The sequence below is a fragment of the Magnolia sinica genome, chromosome 3 (genome assembly GCF_029962835.1).
Source record: "Magnolia sinica isolate HGM2019 chromosome 3, MsV1, whole genome shotgun sequence".
In the NCBI taxonomy this organism is placed as follows: Eukaryota; Viridiplantae; Streptophyta; class Magnoliopsida; order Magnoliales; family Magnoliaceae; genus Magnolia; species Magnolia sinica.
The window spans coordinates 83834723-83859348 of NC_080575.1; the positions used below are offsets into that span (position 1 = coordinate 83834723).

At 37.1% G+C, this 24626-nt stretch overlaps 1 protein-coding gene across 1 annotated transcript in view; it reads right to left on the reverse strand.

Moving 5' to 3' along the window:
- Nucleotides 1–2276: 2276 nt before the first annotated feature.
- Nucleotides 2277–24626, reverse strand: part of LOC131240094 (WAT1-related protein At3g18200-like) — a 44249-nt gene continuing 21899 nt past the window's right edge. The window contains exons 5-6 of the mRNA XM_058238137.1: nt 4403–4554; nt 2277–2747 (exon numbers count right to left, since the gene is read on the reverse strand). Coding sequence (XP_058094120.1) covers nt 2609–2747; nt 4403–4554 — 291 coding nt within the window. The 3' untranslated portion in view covers nt 2277–2608. The remainder of the gene's footprint in view (nt 2748–4402; nt 4555–24626) is intronic.

The window sequence follows — 24626 nt, forward strand, 5'->3', positions numbered from 1 at the left end:
GATAGGCTGATGGATATCTAAAACTATTTCTTTTAACTATTCATTTATTTTTTACATGTGAAGCCACATAATGAGCATACCAACAACATTTTTTATTGTCCAAGGAATCTAAATAGAGGGAAGCACCGATGAGGGGGAAAATAGCTTTGGATGACTCTCACATGAAGTACTGACGCACGGAGGGATATGATGAGGTCGATCACCGTCTTCTTTAGGAGATAGCTACTCCAAATCCATGGAGTTCTTTGAACTCCTCATATAACTACCTCGAATCAACATGGTATAAAAGCAAGAATAGTTTCAAATAACTTGATTGATGAGAAAAAAAAATGGTATTAATTACAACTTTTTAAATAAGGAACCCAAACCTATGACGGAGTTTTAGCCGTAGACTCCAACTCAAACACCCTGAAAACACGACTTACCATAAATAATAAACTTACCATTTACAAACTTCGTGGTTTTCAATCAAAAATGGTAAATGTTCAATTTGGCTCAACCACGGTTATTCTCCTAAACTTTCTAAGCCTTTTCATGTTAGGCACAAGTTCGCCTTCTCATGTTTTGGCACAAGTTCTACGACTCAAAGGACCAAAAGTTATACTCAAATTATAACTTACTAATTATAGTAAAACTGAAACTAAATGAGACTTTCGACCGTAGATATTCTGAGAATCTTGCAAATTCGACATGAGCAACCCAGCGCAACGGGGTTGGTTGGCTTAAGTGGGTCTTCCTACCCCAAAATCATAAATAATATATTAAAAAACTCATCTTAATTTGTGCAATACAACTGATTTAAGGTTCCAGCGGTCTGGATTGTTTCCGCCTCCGATCGGTGGTCCATCTTTACCGTGAAAGTATCTAAGACCCTTGTCATAGGTGAGAGGCGGCTTACAAAAAAGTAGACCCCCTCGTGTTCATTTCAGCACTCCTTGGGGGATTGTCGTTCAATGAAGTTGTTGACTATATGTCAAGTTGCTATCCATCCTTCAACCACTAGTCGTTTTATTCGTAATCTCCACGTTTGTATTCCAAGAGGCGGCTCACCATTAGAACAGTTCTAACCACTTGTCTTGAACCCAGACGTACAGTGGAGATCAAGTGCTCAGTTAGTTAGGACCGACCATGGGGCCACAGCAGATGGCTTAAATCATGACTAGAGATTGACAACAATAAAATTTTAATATATCCGTGTAGAATATATGATGTTGGATGCGTTCGCACGCTTTCATTCGCTGTAGAATGCTGTGTAGATATTCAGATGGTCCATCAGTACTTTCCAAGAGCAGTCATATGATACTCAGTCCGGTACGATGGCTTGATACACAGGCGCACAGAAATTGTACAACTCAAGCATTGCCGCTAAGTCACAGCACCAAGATAAGATTTTTTTTGCATAATCCTAACCTCTAGTGATCAGTGGACAATTATTTGTGGAAATAGGACCACTGGATATTGTTTTGTATTAAACTGTCCTATTAATGTCCACTAATCTGATGTAAGATAAATAATTGCAATTATTGGTTCATGATACATCAAAACCACGAACCATAGTTTGGATAATTTAATTTGACTTATGTTATAACAAGTAGTGCCTACTTATCATCCATACACTGCCAGAGTAATAAAGTTTTCTTCCATTTTTTTTAATGCAGTAGTCTTTTAAATCCATTGTGATGTTATTCACGTATTCTCGGCTGATGTCATTTAGCTTTAGAATACTCATGTTACCAAATTCACACGTTGAGCATGTTCCCTCTATTTCGATTCAAACTCATTGAATTATTTATTTCTCTTGAATACGAGTCTATCTCTCCTCATGATCAGATGCAATTGTATCCCATGTTGATGAACGGACGGCTTTCTCTGATTCCTTCGGGATGCAAATTTCTTACTACACTTATTTAGACAGCCATGCAATAAAAGATATCTGGGACCCACTGTGATGTGTGTCACAAACACTCTGTCTGTCTACCTAGCTAGTTGAGGACGTTAGCTACTGGAGGACGTGAACAAGGCCGATTTAAAATTTTTTAAAAAAAAAAAATTTTTTAAAAAAACACACACTCAACTCGGCCACAGGCCCACAGCATGGTAAAGTGAAGACCCAGACCTAAGCCCTACCTGAACCAATGAAATGCCTAATGAAAACAGGCCCAAACTGGGCCATGATGCTAACAGACGGCAGAGCCCTAACGTAGCCACCCATTTTTTGTGCAAGATCTGGGCTGTTCATTACCTTTGGCCCAACATGTGTAAACAAAGATGCCCATTAACCCAATGGGCCAAGCCAGGGTGATGAGTTTTTAGACATAACCCAAGCCCAGCTTAACTAAACAGATTTCAATTTCAGGCCCATTTCTAGCCCAGTGGCCTCATATTTCAGTCACAGCCCAGCACAAAGTTGGCTAGTTCAAAAAGCCGGATGGTCCAACCCCGCCCCTTGATGACCCTAAGGGATGCAAATCATTTGTACTAATTAAAACTAAAACAGATGAATTTTGTTATATTTCGTATATATCCTTGTGTGGAGAAATTTTTAAACGTTATTGGTAACAATCCTTCTCCAAAACAACCGAACTCATCCAAAAACTAGAGATTAGCTTCATGAGCTATGGTTCGAGATTAATAAAGTGGTGATGTCATCATCATCTCCGTCGATCATCAAGTAGGTCGCTTCTTCTTTAACCTTGGACCATAGATAAATGTAAAGCCCCACTACGATCATAATCGATCCAACAACACTACAAAAACCAAACTCAAAAGTTAAAAGTGATAATTATTATCTAGAATGAAATGACAGATGATAAGGGTTTTGATACGGTACGATGCCCCCATTTTATTTTATTTTATTTTACCCCATACTCACACCATTGTGGTTTTTCACTGTAATGGGTATTTGAACCCATGACGCTTGTGTTGAAACTCTCGTTAGTATACCACTAATGCACAAGGACCCATGGTTTTAAGAATCAAACGAGTTTGACATGACTCATCCGAGTTGACTCAGATTAGTGTTATCAGATCCGGTTCATACCACTCAAAGGGGCCGCAGAACTATGGCTGAAAGTCGGGTAGGTTGGGTCTGGTTGGTGCTCAACCCTAGTCCAACCCAAAGTTTCGATACTTCAATCCTAATCCAACCTCGGGTTGGGAATTGTCAACCCAAGTGGGCTCAGTTGGGTTGGTACGGTGGATTCATGCTAATATTTTCATTATTACATTAGTTTATTGTATTTCAATTCACGTCTTATGTTTTTGTACTTATAATTTTATTAATTATATATAGTTATTTATTATTTTAAAAAAGAATCATTTTTTCCTAAACAAATAAGCTAAGATGCAAGACTACTCCTTTAAAAGCTATGTTTTGTAGCAGGCAATCTACTCGGGAGAGAGAAATGTGCTACTTGAGTCATCCAAAATGACATGAGCTAATGATACCCGACGGCACTGGAATTTCTTGTACCTTCAACACAAATGATTCCCACTCAATTATAATTTATAAGTAACTTATACATAGTTAGTGTTTGTGTAGCCCAAGCCTTATGCCGAACCCGGTAGATCTGGCCCAAGCCCAGCGATGGGGTTGAATGAATCCACCCGACTTTCAGCCCTACCCCGAACCCTATCAAAACCACCAGAGCAACGAGAAAATGCAACGGTTGTACTGTTTTCTTGCCATGCGCACAAGGTAGGCATTGATGTCAATTCCCATTCTAAATTGTATAATAATCTGGCATCGTACGATGACCAATATGCAGGGACTCAGAAATTGTACAAGTTTCATGTATCAGCTCATATTGATTCGTACAATTACGTGACCCACTGTAGATTGTCCATCCTCTAACGTTCAGAATAGTTGAATGATTGTAATTCCAATTGACATTTGTTTATTGAATTGGGACCGTTGAATAACAATCAGCAGATGGTTGGGAAATCAAACCGTTGTAATCTTCTGTCTTTGAGCCATGTAAATTGGGTTCCGCTATTTAGGTGTTTTAACTTAACATGTATGTAATTTCGCAGTGCCTGAGTATTGACCATCACGCTGCCAGAGTATCAAAGTTTTTCTCTTAGGTACACAGCTGGGCATTGATTAATATGCGCAGAATACTGAAGTAATCAGTTTGCACAAATGAGGGCCACGGTTCAGCGATCCAAACCTTTGATCTGATGGGGCCACTCTTGATAGCCATGCATCAGCAATTTCCCAAATGGAAAAGTCAGCCCATCGATAGGTAGCCAGCAAATGGATGGTTAAGCATGAAACACTCCTAATTGTTCCACATTTAACTGAAAAAAGGCCAAATGTCCAGTTGATATGATATACCATGCGAGGAAATTTTTTGGTGGGGGTTGATCAATGGTTAGGATTAACATAACCTAAAAATATTACCTTGAGATGCGCAACGTGTCACCTAGACATACAATCTCCAGGATGGTGGTGAATACCAATCCCAGCGGTGGGAATGAGGCCACGAAGATGGGCCCCTTTCTGGATGCACACCATGTAATGAGGAGATTTGATAGCCCGCTGTTGAATATTGCCTGCATGTTTATCATCACAGTATCCATTGTAAATTTCTTGAATTATTTGGGAAGAAAATGTATCATGGCACGACCAAAATGACAAAACTCATTTTTTACTATTTCGTGGCATGTGAATTTCATGGGAGATTTTTTTTTGTATTTTTCTCGCAACTTTATTGGGAAATCTGGCTGCAAATAAAATATTAAAAAGTATTTTCTATAAACTAATAAATAAATTTAATAATATAAAACATGGATAAAAATGAATTGATGTAAGCTTTCAAATATTTATTTTGTTAAATCACGATAATTTTGCAATAAAATTACGAAAAATATAAAAATTGCCAAAATTTTGATATTCTCATGGTAATACCATTTGATAAATGCTCTATGATAATATTGTCACATTTTCAAATTGTTGAAATTGGTGCCTTCGACTTGGTATAAAACAGGGGCCATTGATAGATCGAATGCAACCTCGATCAATCGAGAAAATCATAAATTTTCCAGTTTTGTCTCTGGATTGTTTTGAGGATGTTCAATCAATCAAAAATCAAGGCTTAATTGATCGAGATCGATCGTTGGGCGCAGCCTTGATCAATCGAGAAAATCTTAAATTTTTCAATTTTGTCTCTAGATAGTTTTGAGCATGTTCAATTAATCAAAGATCAGACTCAATCAATCAAGATTATTCTGAAAAATCAAGTTAACTATCTGGATAGTTTTAAGCATGTTCGATTGATCGAACATTGCAAGGTCAATCAATCAAAGGTTTGCGTTAGTAGCGATTTGTTTCCAGTTTTACGCGTAACCTTATATATACAAGTGTAATATAGGATTAAGGTTAAGGAACGAACATGGAAGAGTCCAAAGGACTTTTCTATGATTTTGAAAGGGTATTTCATCTTAAAAGATGGGGGTTTTAAGGATCCATAAGTCGCTTATCTCTTATAATTCTTCGATAATAGTGGATTATTCTATCGCTTGGTGCCATGGTTTTTTCTCGCAAAGATTTTTTTCATGTAAATCATATTATTTCTCTATGATTGCTCATTCTTTTCGGTTCTCTATTATGTGTTTGAATCCTTATAAGGTTTCTTTTGCACCTGACATGTGGCGGTTGTGCACAACAAAAATTTAGCATGACCAAATATAGTTACATTTTCAAAATTGAGAATTGCTAACGGCATTTGATTGAGGAAGAGATTGAAGAGGAAATTCACTGCACATGTGGCACATGTGTCAATGTGCCACATGTGTATAAGATTCGGAATATTTATTAGCCACAATGAATGCACTGGTGCAAAAATGGTACTCCACTAGCCCATTAGATGGGCCATAAGAACTTATTAGAAAATTGATAGCTTATGCTCGAAGTATAAGTTGATTCGTTGGCCCACTTGATGACTTGTCCAGATCTTAACTTAGTACTTAATTAGCCAAAATCATCAAAATATTCAGCGCACCAAACTTTAGTACTTGTTGGACCGTCATGTTAATGCAACCATAATAATGGGTTAAGTGAATGGTGAGTGTTGTTGCTTGAATCTAGATGGGGGGCATGCCAGTAGATGGACATGTACCTTTGTACCTATATCCACTAGAGGTAAAGAACAATGGGGGTGCCAGTTGTGGCTAGGGACCCTTTGATACCTAAGTCAGGCAGGCAGTCAGAAATTAGAAGTGGGACTTGAGTCATGGTTTTGGATGATTATTTCTCTCCAATAGACATAGGTGTATTTATAAGATGCTTGGATGGCTTCTAAACTTGCTTATCTTGGTAGGATATATTGGACTTGCATATCCTAGTGGGATATGCTAAATTAGCTGGAGGATCCTTATTTGGATGAAACTCTACTTCCAAAGCCCGCCTTGGTCGGCGTGATCTTTGGCTAGAATCTCGCCAAATCTTTCCTTTCTTGGTTCGGAGCAGAGTTCTCTCCGAATTTCTACCTCTCAGGTCAGGCTCGAACTACTTAACTTGGGAGGTGAGTTTCGTTAATGAACCTTGCCTTTAAGCAGGTGAGCTCGGGGATCGGCCCATAGTCCATCTCACCGTTGATGCCTCACCAGCACGGGAAGTCTGCTCTGGTATCATGATCAACACATTTTTAAGGCACCCCTTCTATGATTGGTTGCATTTCTCATGCAACAGGTCAATTCGATATCCCTATAACAGTGATAACTAGTAAAAGTAGTCTTGGCTTGGATTTGCTTTTTCACATAAGAAAATATGTGAAAAAAGTTGTGATTAATGTTAAAATTGTGACATCAAAATCACTATGGGTTTATTCACTTTTATGAACCCATATGACCCATGTTTCACATGCTAATAAAGCCCAAGTATTAATGTGCCCTTGGAGGGGTATTTTTGACAATTCTCTCTTGAAATGGTGACTTTTAGGGTTAATTATGTTAGGGTTAAGAGAGAGTTATGATTTTGGGTTGTTTTTCATTCTTTGAGAGCCTCTAAGGGGAGAGAGATGGGGCTCTTTGTTGTAAATTTTCTCCTTCCATGTAATCTTCTCTAAATAGTAGATAGATCGTTGCTTTGTGTTGTGGTTTTTTCCTAAGGATTTTTCACATAAAAAAATCATTGTTTTTAGTGTGGATGCTTGGACTTTTTTGTTTTCTCTTGTTTGTTTCAATGCATATTATGGTGAGTCTACAGGGCCAGTTCTCCAACAAGTGGTATCATAGCAAGATTGGTTTGTTAGTTTGGATTTGAGATATGATGTTAAGGAGATCAAACGTGAAGTTCGAGACAGAGAAATTCATGGGTAAAAACAACTTTAAACTATGGAGATTGAAGATGAAATCTCTCCTAGTTCAATAAAGGTTAAAGTATGTACTCATTGGAAAAGCACATCATCAGGAATTTGTGAAGAAAGAAAAGAAGATTAGAAAACTGGATCAAAGGACAATTAATCTAGTTCAATTATGCTTAGCTAATGAAGTCCTTTACAATGTCATAGATAAGATTACTATTATAGGTTTATAGGCAAATTTGGAGAGTATTTACATGACTAAATCTCACTAATTGTCTATTTCTGAATGGGAAGTTTTATACTCTAAAAATGGCAGAAGAGTCGAATCGATCTGAATACATTAACATGTTCAACAAACTGGTTTGCAAGTTGACGAGTGTTGAGGTGTAGAACGAAGAGGAAGATAAAACCCTAATTTTGTTAACACCTCTCCCCAAGTCGTTCGAGTATCTGATTGATACTCTTTGCTATGGTAGGGATATTATGAACATCAAGACCATTATTACAACCCTTTATTCAAAGTAGTTGGGATAGTAGAGCGGTGATGAAGGTATCTCTACAGATGCATTATTTGCTAGGGGAAGATTATTTGAGCAAGAGAACGGAAAACTGCAATCTAAATCCAAGTTAAAAGGAAAAAAGAAAATTAAAGTATTAGAATTGTCAGAAGATGGAACATTTAAAAAAGAACTATTAGTTTTTCAAAGCCAGGAAGGACAAGAAGTCAGATGATTCACAGAAGGAAGCTAATTCAGTTGAATCGGGTGAAGACTCAGATGGTTGTGATGTATTGTTAATGACTAGGATCAAGAATTTCTATCGAGAATGGATCTTGGATACAGGGCATCGTACCATATGTGTGCTCATCAGATTTGGTTTACCACGTATAACGATTATAATAGTGGGTTGGCACTTGTTAAGGCATAAAAATTGGTTCGTAGATGTGTTACGCGACCACGCAATATAGTGGTATTGCACACCTAAAGTTGATTAAGGAGCATCATATACAATGGGGAAGGAACTCTTTCGTGCAATCGTACATAGAGTTGTGAGTGTCCACGTAATACTTTTAGAACAGTGTGGTTTATGTACTTGGGCTATAACACTTTGAATTATGCGAAAAGGAGGTTCACACATTTAAATGGCTATAAATACCCTATCAGCCCTCTCATTTGGGCACTTTTGAAAGTCTGGAGTGTCTTCAGTCGCATCCGTGCAATTGAAGGTACTGGGGAGAGTCACACAACAGATCATTCTTGAGAGTCATGCTCTGGCCTTAGTTGCATCTTAGATCGGAAAAATTGCAAGGATTTAAGAAAGAGAAGATTGAATTTATGCCAAGTAGCGAACATGTGCAACAAGTGTTGCATGATCACACAACTATTATATGTTATGTGATCCTACAACTATAGTTGTATAACTACATAACTATCTTCTCACAAATGTAGGAAGAACTGTCTTATAGTTCATGTAATGAGGGCTTTAAGTCTTCTAATGAACATGAAGAAGGGTCTTGAACGCTCACAACACTTTTATTTTTTCGATGGACATCCAACGAGAGTCGAGATGCCGCCAAAATTATTTTGTAATTTTTATATTATGATTATATACTTGAATGTATCTTATTCCATGTCGACACGTTTATGGCATGCGCGACTAGATCGCATGATTGAGTGGGGTATGAAGGTACTTCTCAATCGTAAGTTAATTCATAGTTTTAAAATCTTTGATTTAGATGTATGTGAGCACTGCATATATGAAAAACAATCCAAGCTGCGTTTTAAAACTGAAAAACATATTAGTAAATAGTAGCTTGATTACATGAATTTTAATGTGAGGATCGTCGCCTTGTTTCTGGAGGAGGATCGTCTTACTTTGTCACATTTATAGACGACTTCTCTAGAAATTTTTGGGTTTATATTTTGAAACATAAATCCAATGTATTTGCCACTTTCAAGATATGAAAAGCAATAACTAAAAAATAGACAAGGCCGAAAGTGAAAGTTTTGAGGACAAATACTGATAAGAAATTTACTCCATTAGAATTTGATCAATATTGTAAAAATAAGGGAATAATTGGGCACACCACAATGAGGCATACACTAGAGCAGAATGGTGTAGCAGAATGTATGAACCAGACTCTTTTGGAAAAAGCTTGAAGTGTGTTAAGTAATTTTAGGATGGGTTAGGCTGAAGCTATTTTTACAGCTTATTATATGATGAATAAGTCTCCTTGTATAGTTATTGATTGTAAAATTTCTGAGGAAGTATGGAGTTGTTAGTGTAAGACCCATAACATTGTGAGATTGACCTTATACTTCATTTTTAGTGCCAACATGTTCAAGAACCAAATCGGTGAGCTTCGATCGTGACCCTATTTTTTTATACTATAACACCCCGAAACTTGTGCCCTATTTACCGTACGGGCGTTACGATTCCAACACTACGCGGCATGCCCCATTGCGAACCCTAGATTAGAAGTTGTAGTTTTGACGCAATCCGAGATGGGCAATGTAATGCACACTGGCCACACTAACACAAATCCCAAGGGTGTCCAATCAATCAATCAATTTATTAATCATCCATCAATCAACCCATTAATCAAGCCATCCATCACTCATGTCTCTCCCTCTCCATTAGTAAAACAAGCACATGCCTCCTATCATGCATCCCATGCCTAGCTATCCCTCTCTCCTTCTTTCTCTCCCCATTATACCCCTCCATCATCTTCTAATTCCTATCCTAAAAATTCAATTACAAATCTCATAGCCCCCTCTCATTTCTACCACCATTTACTAGCAAGAGTAGAGAGAAAGATTAAGAGAAAGAAAAAAAATTAGAGAGAAATGAGGAGAGATTAAGAGAGAGAGAAAGAGACAAAAAAGAATGGAAGATTAGAGAGTTGGTTTAAGAGAAAAGAGACAGCTTGAGAGAGAATTAGGAGAGATTAATAGGTAAAGAGAAAGAAAGAAGAGAAAAGAGAGATTAAAGGATATTAGGAGTGGAGAGGAGCTCGGTGGATCGTTTGATCGCCAATCCAACCATTCATCCTTCGTTGTGAGTGCATGGGAGGATCAAAACCCTCAATTTCCTTATGACCTTTCCAATTTGGTGGGCCCACGAGGACGGGACCCACCTTGATCATGATGAGTGTATGGTGGACCCCATAGTGGTGGGGGGCACCCCGATGGTCGGATCTCTTTCATTTCCTTTCTTTCTTCATTTTCTTTTAGTTATAATGTTGGGGGCCCACAAGTGGACCACATTATTAGAGAGCGTGCCCCGTACTCTATCACAATGTGGTGCACCTTATGTGGCCCACCATGATGTTTATTTCCCATCTAACCTGTAGTTTAGATCAAATAGATTTGGATGGTGGAAAGCTAACACCCCGAACTTGTTGATTTTAAGATAGGATCATCATATACCCAAGTATTCTCACTTGTCCATCATAACTGACCATTCAAACAACTATTTATCGCTAGGTAAAGATATCTAACCGTCCACTCTGAGTTTGGACCACCTGACTATAGTAAACTAGCTGCTTGATCTCTGCATCTGCTTGTACACATATCAAATTGAGATTATGATCCATTTCTCTTGTTCACTGTAAGTGCTATAGTTTATATCCCTGTAAGTTGTCAAATTTGTGGTGACAAAATCTCTGTTATGTTTTATATAACCTGCTTAAGTGAAGCTCTCTCAAGGATCAACATTCATGACTTCATGAACAAACTAAGCTCACATCAAGCAAAGCTCTCAAGTACAAGACTCAAGATATTGAATGAAAGAACTGATTACAAGACAAGACTCTTGAATGCAAGAATTGCTCACAAGACTCAAGCTGAAAAGAAAAAGAAAGTACAAGGCAAGACTCAAGCTGAACTCAAGACTCAAGTTGAAAGTCAAGTTGAACTCAAGACTCAAGCTGAAACTCAAGCCACTTTCATGATTGAGCTACTTCAAGGTTTAGTCTACATCAAGACTTCAAGGCTCATTCTTCATGGTCTCTTGTTTCAATGTCCATACTTCATGATTGAGGTTTGTTTGACCATAGGATGACCTTAGAAGTAGGTCATTTCGGATACATAAGTCGAATGTTATTTTACATGTGATTGAGTCAGTTCTTGACCGGTCTTAGGTCTGCCGACTAGTCCTGAGACTTGCTTCGACCGATCTAAGAAATTCCTGGATCGATCGTAAGTTTGTTACAAATTCCGGATAAAATCATAGCCTTCGACTAGTCACGGAATGCATTCGACCGATCGTAGGAGCAGTGTTTACGCATCTTCGACCGATCGTAGAATCTACGACTCGAAGTCGAGCTTTGCAGGACCTACGACCGGTCGAAGGAAACCTACGACGATCGTAGGTGACCTACGACCGATCGTAGGAGGGCTACGACGATCGTAGAGACGTCGAGCTTATCCCGCCTAATCTTTCAAATATCTTATGGCTTCGACTAGTCGAAGAGCACTCTAGACAGTCGAAGACCCGATCTTCTCACCTATAAATAGAGCACGAATCTCGAAGAAATCATCGATTTAATTATAGTATTCAAGCCAATCTTCGTCGAACTTGTGAGATTTTATGCTCCATCTAAGCTAAGTGTGCTTATTTAATATCTTCTTTCCTTAGCTTTATTTTAATTGATTTTGTTTCGTATATTCCCAATCCGATTTGAAAAGAGGAATTGTTATTCCCTTTCTTTGGAATCAAAATCAATTAAGGCAAACTCTATTTGGTTTAATTTAAAATCAATTAGAATTAGAACCATTGTAATCGAGTAATGACATTGAACTTGGACATTCAATCATCTACTTTGATTTGGTTCTACCGGGCTGCTACAACGAAGAAGATATTCAGGTATTTTACATATTGTAAATTCCTTTCTATTATTTTGGTTTCTTTCAAGATTTGCCAGAAAAATTTTGTTATTTTGGTTATCTGAGGAGAGCCAGGAAAACTCAGAAGTGGGGTTTTTTTAATTGTGTAAGCCCACATACAAAGACACAATTGTAAGGGTTTTGGGTGAACCTGGGAAAACCTATTTTTAGTGAACGCTAATATCCCCTGTGTGAGGATATTAGGAGTGGAGTAGCTTTTTGTGTGGCTGTTGTATAACAGTTGGTGAACACATAGGCGAACCACTATAAACCCTTGTGTTGTGGTTGATTGTTTTACTCTTCTAATTTTTATTCTTTTTGTGGGATGTATGTATGGTGGTGAATGTTGTAATTATTTCAAGCTTTGTGAGAATGTTGTAATAGCTTAGAATTTACTTTCTGTTATTCCTTTATAAGCTTGATTTTCAATTTCTTTTGAAAGTTGTTCCAGCAAGGTTGCCCTGCCATTTTTATGGTGTATGGCTGTCCCTAGAATAATACATCTTTAATTACAAGTTATTTCATTTCAGTTTATATTTAATTCTGTATTCCTCTTCGATTTGAGACTTGATACAAAGACCTTTCTAGAAATAAGGTTGTCCTACCATAAACTCTGTTTTTGGTGTAAGGTTGTCCTTAGAATAACGTTTGTATCGACTTCTCAAGATCTGAATTTTGAGGTTGTTTTACTTTCCTGCATTGTTATTTAATTTGGCTATCATTGTCTTTATTATTCCGCTGCTATAAGTTTTTATTTGGCATTGTCCTATTCACCCCCCCTCTAGGACATATAGCTTGGCCTTTTCATTCACCACATATGAATATGCTTAACCCACCATCAAAACTACAATCCGAGAAACTTACACATATGAACAAGTCACTTGAATCTAACTGTATACAAGTTCTACCTCTTGATCACTCTAAAAACTTACTTGTGATCATCTGCTTACAAAACTGGCCGTACACCTACTTACATACATAATCAGAGTACTAACCATCAAGTTTTTCTATTTTTAAAATGTCATATGACCATCTATTATGTTGGTTGATATATGTACAGTCACTTAATTAGTTTGGTGAATAATTCCTTATTTAATGATTGTGATATAAGTTCTTTTGTAAGAATTACTTAGAAATGTGCCTATAACCATGTAAAACTATTAAAATTTTCAAAACTCTCATATCAACAATAATTACGAAAATAACATTAACCTAAACCCCTGAATTATAGATCACATGGTTCCCATTATCTGTTTGATGTAAAATTTTATACCAAGCTTATGTATTATAAATTAATCATACATGTCAAATTTCAACTATTACATCATCATAAAAGAGATCCAATTGACAAATTAGCCCCTTAACCGTTGATTTTGGTGTCCATCGAGTGAAGAAACCTCGTGCGTAGTCATAATAGGATATTTCTCTTCACATGAATGACTTGGATTACCAATCATATGGACGAAGTGTGAAATATGAAAACTCCACTTTAGTATACTTTTTCTTAGGCGCGAAGTTATCCTGTCAAGGCCTATCAACTCCTTATAAATCTGGATCTTCCGATTTAACCACTTGCTTCCATCCATCGTAGCTCAAATTTGGACCACACTTTGGTCTCATATGATTAAAAGGTTATACAAAATTTAACCCCCGATTTATGATCCTACACCATTAAAGGTTGAAGCCAATTCCTTCCTTTTGGTACAAAAGATGAAATTTTATATTTATGCTTTTTCCACCATCGATCAACCACTAAATTTTGTCCAACTGTTTGCCTATCCTGACTACACATTTTTTTTCAAAATTGGGCCTTGATCATCAAGTGTAGACTATTAATTGAAATCAAGTTTGTTTTGGCACCCTTAGGAAGAATTTTCAAGACAAGTCAATCTAAATTTTGAGAAAATCATATAACCCGTCTCTATTCGACAACCCTGACACAATATACAAATTAGATTTAAAGAAAGATCGTCAGAAAAGGGCAAATTGGAGAAACTCAATCCAAGTGGGATGGGAAACACACCCCTCTCACACGCCCACTCCTGTATAAAAGGAGTGTGTGTCTCCTCTCCACTCACACGCCCACCTCTCAAACGTCCAAGGAGAAGTAGAAAGAGAGAGAGAAAGAGAAAAAGAAAGATAAAGATAAAGAGAGAGAGAGAGAAAAGAAAAAGAAAGAAAGAGAAAGAGAAGGAGAAGCATAGATGCCCTCTTCCTTCTCCATATGTATGGTTTCTCCCTCTTGCTCAAACGATGTCGTAATTCATGTGGAAACTTTTCATGTAGAAACTTTCCTACATGGATATCTATCTAGGATTTAGATTTAAGGCTAGAGTGAGAGATTCCTTGAAGCTTACATTAATTTAAGTTGATATGATTTATCTCACCTTTTACATACTTTCATGTTATTATGATTCTCTCCCTTCAATTATTTAATTTACAACCAACAATTATTTATCCTTTGAGAATTATGGTATGATGTTAATTACGTGTGATCTTTATTAATTTATGTGGGGCAATGGATACAGGTCTTACCCTTGCTTTTACCAATTTTCTTGAGTTAGCCCTTACTACTCTCCTCTTTTGTTGAGTTGGCCATTGTTACTCTCCTCTTTTGTTGAGTTAGCCATTGCTACTCTTCTCCTTTATTACGTTAGTCTTGTGCTACCTCCCTTTATGGCTTCGGTATGTATCTTAGAATTCCAAAACTCTTATGGTTCAATTTATTTTCTCTTTGGTGCAAGTGATGTATTAACGGTCTTATATCTAGTGATTCATATATTTTATCGTGGACGTAATGCGTTACGGGTAGCGGCCCTCTTGGTCGACACGTAATTCTAATGGTTGGTTGGTGTGGTGCACAATTAATATAAGTAGACCACCATGTATGTTACATCACTTCTCAGGATCGGATGTCACAAATAGTCGCTCTATAAACATATCGTGTTACGTAAATCTCTCAATCGCGGTATTGTGTCGCCTTGAGATGTTCGCATAAATCCACGTTAACGTTGGATACGCCAGCGAATCTCCATAGTGTGAAAATACAGGACGAGTCAGATATTTTGAACTACTTTCCACATTATGATAATGATTACTACGTATGATGAGCCGCACATACTTTGCTAGGCATGCATTCATATATATTGGTTGCACATACTGATACCACTTATAGTGGTAGAATATGAGACGTATCAGAACCCTCACATTACTTTTATGAATCTCTTAAATTATTGCTAATGTTAAAGGATAGCCATCACTATAAGTGGGGCGTTGACCCTCTCCAACCGTACAGATGATGCAGGTGATGCATAAATTAAAGATCTAAAGGACCATCTCCCTGTGGAAGATTATACTGAAAGAATAAAAAGATAGTTTTATGATTTAGTTTTATATTTTTACTGCAAACTCAATAATGTAATAAGCTCTCATTGAGAGGGCATTTGATAATTTGTTGAATTCTTTTACTCTAATGAAATAATAAATACAGTCGACTTTATTCTCATGAATGGTTACCTTCATGAATGTATCTGAATGTGAACTAAATGAAAAAAATATATAGTGTGATTTTTAAAAGCATCCAATTTATTCAATTATTAACACCCAGTTTTGTCGGGCACGAGCATAAATTCTGGCTGTGAAAATTCGGGATGTTATAGAAAGGCCTCAAAATCATGTTGACCCAAAGCTCCTTGACCCCCATGAGCAAGCTACTCTGATGGATGGAGTAGATTCCCCTAGGAGGGCCTCACCACCCTTTAAAAAGGCAAGAGAAAGAGGGAGAGGTATGGTGTTACTGCTAGATGTAGACTGTGTCCAGGGACGCTGCTACCCAACCTTGCTGCTTGGTTGGAAAGGCCACTATGTAGGCCCACATGTGGGTCCCACCATAATGTATGTGTTTCATCCACATCGTCCATCCAATTTCCCTTCTCATTTTAGGCATTAAGCCTAAAAATGAAGTCGATCCAAATCTTAGGTGGGTCACATCATGAGCAGCAGTGGGCTGGTGAGCCCATCATCACTAATGTTACTTACATGAGAGGGTAGTGGGAGTGGGTTCCCACTCGTGAGACCCACCGTGATGTACCTCTTCGATCCACACCATCCATCTATTTCTTGGCCCATGTTAGCCATAGAGCCCAAAACTTAGACTGATCCAACCATCAGGTGGACCACACCACAAGCGATGGTGGGAGTGGTGAGCACCCCCTCACGTCAGCCATGCAACGTGGAGGAGGGAGTCCCCAACTCGTGGACCTCACCCTATGTTATATGTTAAATCTACGTCTTCCACCTGTTTCTCTAAATCTTTTTAGGCCATAGTCAGAAAAATGAGGTCGATCTGATTTTTGAGTTGGTCGTACAGAGGGAAACAAGTTTCTGCTATTAAAACCAAGGCCTACCGTGGAGTCCCTGCTCGTCCGAACCAGTCCATGTCAAGGCCCATTGGAACTGAATTGAGTTGGCCTACGTGATGGATGAAGTAGATCATCCTCATGGGGCCCACTTTGAAAGTGTATCCAAACCAACAAAAAGAATATATATATATATATATGACGTCAACAGCTCATGCTACTGCCGGTGCCCAATGGGCGGGCGGACAGCCACCTTAGGGCATGGAGTGGGGCCCACTCATGGACGCCCATGATGTATGTGACTTATTAACTCGATTCATCCATCTTGCCAGATCATGTTAGGCCATGGGGCCAAATATTAGGCCGATCCGAATCTCAAGTGAACCGCACCGAAGGGAAAAGTGGGTAGGTAATGCTACCCATTTTGGCAACACATGGGGCCCACTCGTGAGACCCACCTTGATGTTTCTATGTCATCCACGTCGTTCATCCTCTTGTTCAGGTCGTGTTAGGCCAGAGGTCCAAGGTTTATTCCTATTCAGAACTTAGGTGGGTTGCACCACAAGGAACTGTGGGGTTGGACTTGAAATTCCTGTATTGTGGAATCCCATGGACTTGGGATTTCCTGGATTTGGAATCCCAATGACTCGGGAATCCTTGAATTTAGGATCCCTTGGATTTGGGGCTCTATATGACTTGGGAATCCTTGATTTCTTAAATCCCTTAGCTATGTTTGGCACCTTGGATTCAAAATCCCTATAATTTTAAGTTAAATGCGAGGTATATTTGCAAGGTTTGGAAATTAATTATTAAATCAATTTTAAAATTCTTAATTAGTGTACACATGTAATGTTGACACTATGGTTGGATTAAATCCATTGAGGCATACACTTTACATAAAATGATGAAATCTCAATACTTAGATGGGCCACAAGTACAGGATCACATCCTAGTGACTAACCAACGATTTATGACCGTCGTTTGCATCGGCAATGTTCAAACGGTGCAGATCATCCTATCGGGGTAATTATAGTGATGCTGATGATAATCTGATCATTTTACGATATCATCAGTGGGTCATGCACCCAATAGATTGATAGCCTAATGGCACATATGTTGCACATGTGGGTGTCCATCTGAGTCATTCTTAGTGGACCCCGTCTTGACATATGTATCTTATTCATGCCTTACATCCGGTTACTAAATTTTTATGTACAAGCTAAATGAGAAGCCAATGTTTGTCTAACGTGGGTCACACCACATAGACCTCTATATTTCTAGTGGGGCATGTAGTTCAGTTCTCACTCTCTATGTATGATGTGCTAATTAGGGCCGATTATATCATAATATGTTTAATAACATGCTAGTGTGATTGGCCTAATATGACACACTGATAACATGCTTAGCATAATAGATATCATGCCCAGTTATATACCTATACACATCATTTGTATGCCTATTGTGTATGATGATTGTTCATATCATGTCCTTTGTCTTAAGACACTTAGGGGAATCTATATAAGATAGGGTCACTCCACATGATCATGCGGTACGCGTAGGTTTGGTGCCTAACCTGGATAGTATGACTTATGCATTTCGCATCTTGTATGTCATGAGCACTTTTATACCATAGTGACATCGGGGTTTTGGCCTTCACAGGCATATCGTGGATGGTCGGAATGGATATCAAAAATATTTATTATTTAGGGCTCCCTAATAAGCAGAGTTGACCCACATGAGTGTGCGGTACACGTAGGTTTAATGCATGACTGGATGATATAACTCATGCATCTCACATGTTGGTGATATGACCACCGTACGCCCTAGCGATATTAGAGTCGTAACCTCCACAGGCATATTGTGGATGGCCAGATGGGACACCAAAAATCTATTACTAACATCGGGGTGCCATAGACGTCCCTGGGTGAAAATTCCTAAACCATCTTAGTACAGAGGATGCTCCAACGTCTAAACCAAGTTAATACATGAGCGCCCGAGTGCCGAATACTAGTAGGCCGCATCTCCTACTGTGCGTGGTCAGTTGGAAGGGGGTGTGGCCTTACCCACCCGAGACTAGGGAGTATAACTAGGCTGAGTTTGACCAACTCATAAATGGGTCCGCTATCGACGTGCCGGGTAGTATTGGTTAACTACTAGCCAGGCGGATAGTGAGGTCTCTTTCACTCGCATGATTGCACGTTCAGTGGGCGTCGATCGCGTGTAGAGTGTACTAAACCCCGGTGATGTTCCCAGAGATGTACGGTACTGATATGTGGACTTATTAAGCAGGAGTTACATACTCAGTATTATATTCATTCATTCATTCATTCATTCATTCACTATCCACTCGGGCAGGTAGTGCACAACTAATTGTTATGTGTACCTTCGCAATAGCCAGGATTTCGGTTGGGGCACGCGACTAACCTGAGGTTAGGAGTTTACTAAATTGAATCTATTTATCTAAATTTAGGTATGGGACTGGTTTGGATAGAAGTCCCTTGTGATAGACTCCATAGCATGCGATACTACGTACTATCATCCCGACTTCACACTCTAGCTTGGTCATTTCATTCACACCGCATATTGCATTACATCCGCGACATATGGTATTCTGGGTTGCTACATTTCTGCATTTATATAGCCTAGATGAGGTTGACGGCATTTGTGGACTCGTCGGGATTTATATATTGCATTGCATTCTCAATATATGATATTTGGCTTATTATGTCTCCATATTGTATAGCTGATCTACATTGCTTCTTCAGTATATGATATTGGCTTATTCAATTTTTGCATCGCGTAGTCTGGATAAGGCTGATGATATTTATAGACTTACCAACATATTTTCACATTGCTCTAATATTGCATACTTGGCATTTACCTTGTGCACACACTTGCACTACCCTCTAAGCTTTCTTTAAGCTTATGCATGATAGATGCGTACAGGTAGCGTTAGGTCGTAGCAGCATTGAGCTTGTAGCATGCAGTGGTCTTTTGGAAGCTTTGATTTTTGATATATGTATTTTCCTTTCAGCATTGTATTCAACTATTTATATTAGTGGATATGTAATGATAATTGTGGTTATGCTTATTATGAGTTAAATGTATATTGAAAAATCATCCTTCTAGGATCCCAGGATCGGAATCTGGCATATGGGCGCTGGGAGCCGAAAATGGGGTACTATGGAGACTGTCGGCACCGGATTCGGCGATCGAGAATTTTGTGAGCCCGGTTTCTAAGTTTGGGGCGTGACGGCCCTCCATCATCTTCTGCATACTCTGATATATGTATTATTGTTATATGCATTATGCACGTACACACCCACTCTACTGAGCTTCGTAGGAAGCTCTTATGTGTTTGGTTACATTACAGGTGATGTTAGGGTGTATCAACAACATTGAGCCCGGAGCATGAGCTTGATATTTGAGTTTTGGTTATATCTTGTATTTCCTTTCCAACATTGTACTCAAAGGTTTAATTAGTAGATATGTGGTGATGATGTTTTGTAACTTAGGTACACTTGTAGTTATACTCAACAAAAAAAAATTACTCTGAAAATCCTCCATGTAAGATCCCAAGATTGGAACCTAGCATATGGGAGCTGAGAGCTGAGAATGAGGTACAACAGAGGCTGTTGACACCGGATTCAATGGCCAAAAATTTTGTAAGCCTGATTCTCAAGTTTGGGGCATGACAGTCAGGCAGTTAATTACTTAGGTTTAAGAATTTTTTGTTGTGATGTTTATTATCATTTACCCTTCGTTAATAGCGATAAGCTAGACCAAAAGGCAAAAAAAATGTACATATATTAGTTATGGTGATAATGCGGAAGGTTATAAGTTGTGATACCGTGCTTCGTGGAAGATCATTATTTGTTGGAACATCAAATTTGATGTGGCCTCCTTATTTCAAAAAGATGAGCAAAAGGAAATGGAAAAGTTAGTTGTTAGTGTGAAATTAGATAAGGGTGAGACAACTAAGGAACATGAGCCGCTGTTGAGATACATGAAGAGGTGGAGCTACCATATGTTAGGAAAAATTCATTGAGGGATCACAAGTTACCGTTCAGATACAATGATGACTCTAATGTTATATTCTCTGATTATAGATTAGGGAGATCCATCTACTTTCCATGATACTTTACAAGATAAAGATGTAGAAAATTGGATGTTAATTATACATGAATAGATGGATTCTTTGTATAAGGACAAATTGGTTATAAGTGGATATTCTAAAAGAAAATGATTAGGTACAAGGCCAGATTGATAGCGAAGGGTTAGAAGGAAGATATTGACTTTAGTGAGATTTTCACGCCAGCGGTAAAGCATGCATTTATGAGATTTGTGTTGGTTTTGATTGCCCAAGACAATATGGAATTGGAAAAGTTGGATATTAAAACTATATTTCTACATGAGAAATTAGAAGATAAATTTACATGAAGCAATCGAAAGGGTTCGAGATGCAGAAAAATAAAGATCTAGTTTGCATGTTGAAGAGGTTGTTGTGTGGCTTGAAACAATCACATAGGCAATGGTATAAGAAGTTTGATTCTTTCATAGTGAGTTAGAGTTTTACTAGAAAGTGAATTTAATTGTTGTGTTTATTTTAGAGCATTGAGTGTAAGGGAATTCATCATTCTATGTTATATATTAATGATATGCTTATTGCCAGACATATCATGTCTGAAATTAATAAGTTAAAGGCTCAATTATCCAAGATGTTTGAAATGAAAATCTTAGGGCTGCAAAGAAAATTCTTGGCATTGATATAGACAGGGATAGGGAGAGGAGTAGGCAATGATTGTCTCAAGAGAAGTATATTGAGAAGGTTCTAGTCAAGTTCGGATTGAAAAGGCCAAAACCAATTAGCACTCCCCACGCTGCTCACTTTCTAATTGAAAAAGATAAATTTTATAAATTAAATTTATTTATCGTCTCTCATACACTATGGGTACACTGACATTGAAAATTCTTTTGCCACAGATGAATTTTATTTATATTGGATACCTCAGAGTAATAAAAAGAATTTTTTTTTGCGAAGGTTTATAAATTTATCTGAACATTCATGATCCAGGATATCCAAGACTACTATAAAATGGGCATTTAAATGATCTCATTGAAAAGCTTGCTAAGAAATTTATTACGATGCTAGACAGAAGAGGAAACATCTATCAAGAATAAGAAGCTTTTTCCCTTTGTTTTCCTAGAATAGTTTACTTACTTTCTTAGCATTAGTTTGCTTTTATTGGTTAGCAATTTTGTTTTGATAGCATCAACTTAGGAATTTAATACCTTCCATTTTTATCATATCCCGTATACTTTTTCTTCCATTTCTCTTTATTTGCAGTTGCTCTCATGTTGTTATTATTATATATCTTTTAGCATTTGATTGGACTCGATTCTATTAAATTTCATATCGAGAAATTCCAGATTTTTCAAACTAGTTGTTAAACTATTCCTTCGATCCTATCGAGAAAATAATAAATTTTGAACGTTTATTGTTGAATAGTTTTAAGACATTCTTTGATGCCATCGAGTGCATCTTCGATCATATGGACAGACGTTCGATAGGTCTCGATCTTATCAAAGCACCGTGACTGCATAAATTTTATGAAAATTTCAAGTCGGTGTAAAAGGACAAGCCTCTTATCTATATAAGCGGTTGTTTTAGATGTTCTTAGGTATTCTCTAGGGTTTAGAGAGAGAGAGTGAAGGCTTGGGTGGAGTGCCAACAGTGCCCTTCTGCTTCGATTTCCTTATGGGTTCTATTTGTTTTTTTTTTTTTTTTTTTGAGATAGCTATGTCTTGCTAATCTCTTAGCTAAGGATAATGGGTAGAACTTTTTAGTTTATCATAATGTTTTAGTTTGTTTCATTTATACTTAGGATTAAATGATGGTTATTTAATTGAATTTGATTTGGGTTTAACTTTGAAGCCTTTAAGTTGTTTATTTCTGGATTTATTGTGAACTTCAGTTTCGATAAATGCTTTAATTTAATAACTATTTAGCTTGATTAAAGAATGCATCAATTTGTAAAATTTTATATCTGTTGTAGACTTTGGGCATAATAAATGGTTGAATTTCCTACGATTGATATCCAAATGCTTCATGAGAGAATCATTCAATTGAAATCACACATCGTTGAATGTTGATGATTAAGTTAACTATTTGATCTTCTGATTAGAATAAATTGAAATCCGGTTCTAGTTGAATTATAGACGATGAATCGATGAACTATCCATTGTGATTACTAGAAGTGGATCCCCAGATCCTTATTGCTTTTTAATTATTATTTTTACCCTACCACAATCTGTTGGAGTTCTAAATCTTAAACTAGCTTTAACTGTGTTCTCACATTTCCTGTGGATCAACCTTGGTCTTACTGAGTTATTACTACTTTTCAACCTTACACCTGGGGTGTGCAACCCCTAAGTTGTATCAAGAGTTATATTCTTACGCTCTCCTATTCTGTTATGTTCTGGTGTATATGGAGCTGTAGTTTTGTGAGCTATCCTACTTTTTTATATATATAATTCTCTAAATTTAGAAAATGCATACTCTTCTTCTCTATTTGTTCTGAGTCTTCTAATCTTTATATTTGATTACCTCAGTTTTATATTCATTGAAAGCTTCTAAAGTTTCATCTTTGTTCCTTAATAGATAAATTCTAGTAAACATAGAGTAGTCATTTTCAAATATCATGTAATATTTTTTATTGTGTATCAACTCTAATAAAACAAAGGATCATACTACTCATTTAAAGGAATTTCTAATGAATTTCAATTTTACACATGTTTCATATTTATCAAATTCTTCACTTGATACATTAGGTAATAAACCTGACATTTTTGTTTTCTTTAATGATGTTACGTTCATATGACTTAATCTACTATATCATATATAAAAAGATTCAACGATATAAACAAAACTGGAAGTCTTCTTATTATTATTATCGGATACATATAAAATAAATAAATCATCGCTACATTGTCATTTTTCCACAAAAGTTTCCTTCTTGGACATGACAAGTTTGTCTGAATCAAATACTACCTTGACACCAACTTTATTAAGGAACAAACTAAAGACCAAAGTTTTTCTAATGTCAGGCATATATAGGATATTATTCAGTATCAGAGTCTTCTCATAAATGAGTTTCAAAAGTACTTTTCCTTTCACTACAACTAGAGAAGTTTGAGTATTACCCATGAACACTTGTCCATCTTCTCCAGATGCTTGGTAGGAGGTAAACATGGTATGATCTTTGCACATGTGCCAAGTTATACCAGTGTCTAACACCCACTCTAAGTTTTCTACAAGAAAGACTTCTGGCACCACAGTTACTACTATGTCAAATTCATTGCCCACTTTTGAAAATTTAGCTTGAGGCTTATCTTTATTTTTCTTAAGCCTGCAGGTTTTAATGTGATGCACATGCTTTCTACAGTTATAACAATTTTTTTTTCTTAAATTGTTTGTTTACATTTTTCTTTTTTAGCCTACATTCATTAGAATAATGTTCAGGCTTTCCACAATTGTTATAATTGCCATTTTTCTTCTAATTATTTTTCATGACTTGATTCCACAAGATTCGCATTTGAATCTACCTCATTTACGTATTCTTTTTTGTCTCTATTTCTATTGACCCCCTTTATTCGTATGTGTACGATTATAGTTTTTAATAAGGCACCGTTTTTTTTATATTTCATTTTGTTCTTATATTCTTTCCAAAAGGCCGGTAGCTTTTCTATTAGCGCTCCTAACAAAAACACTTCATCTAACTTAATTCTTTTTTGTAACAATTCATAAACTAGATTTTGAAATTTATAAATATGATGTGTGATAGGTTTATCATCTATCCTTTCATAGTGAAGAAAATTGTCAAGTGCATACATCTTCCCAAACGTACTCTTTTTTCTACTACGGTACAGATGTTTTTAGTAAACTCATAAAAAATATATATGTCATATAATTCGTTAGAAAAAGAGTTTACAATATAATTTTTACAATTATTTTCATATACGAATTCAGTTTGATTTGTTGGATTATTGGTAAATAATTTAGACGATATATATATATA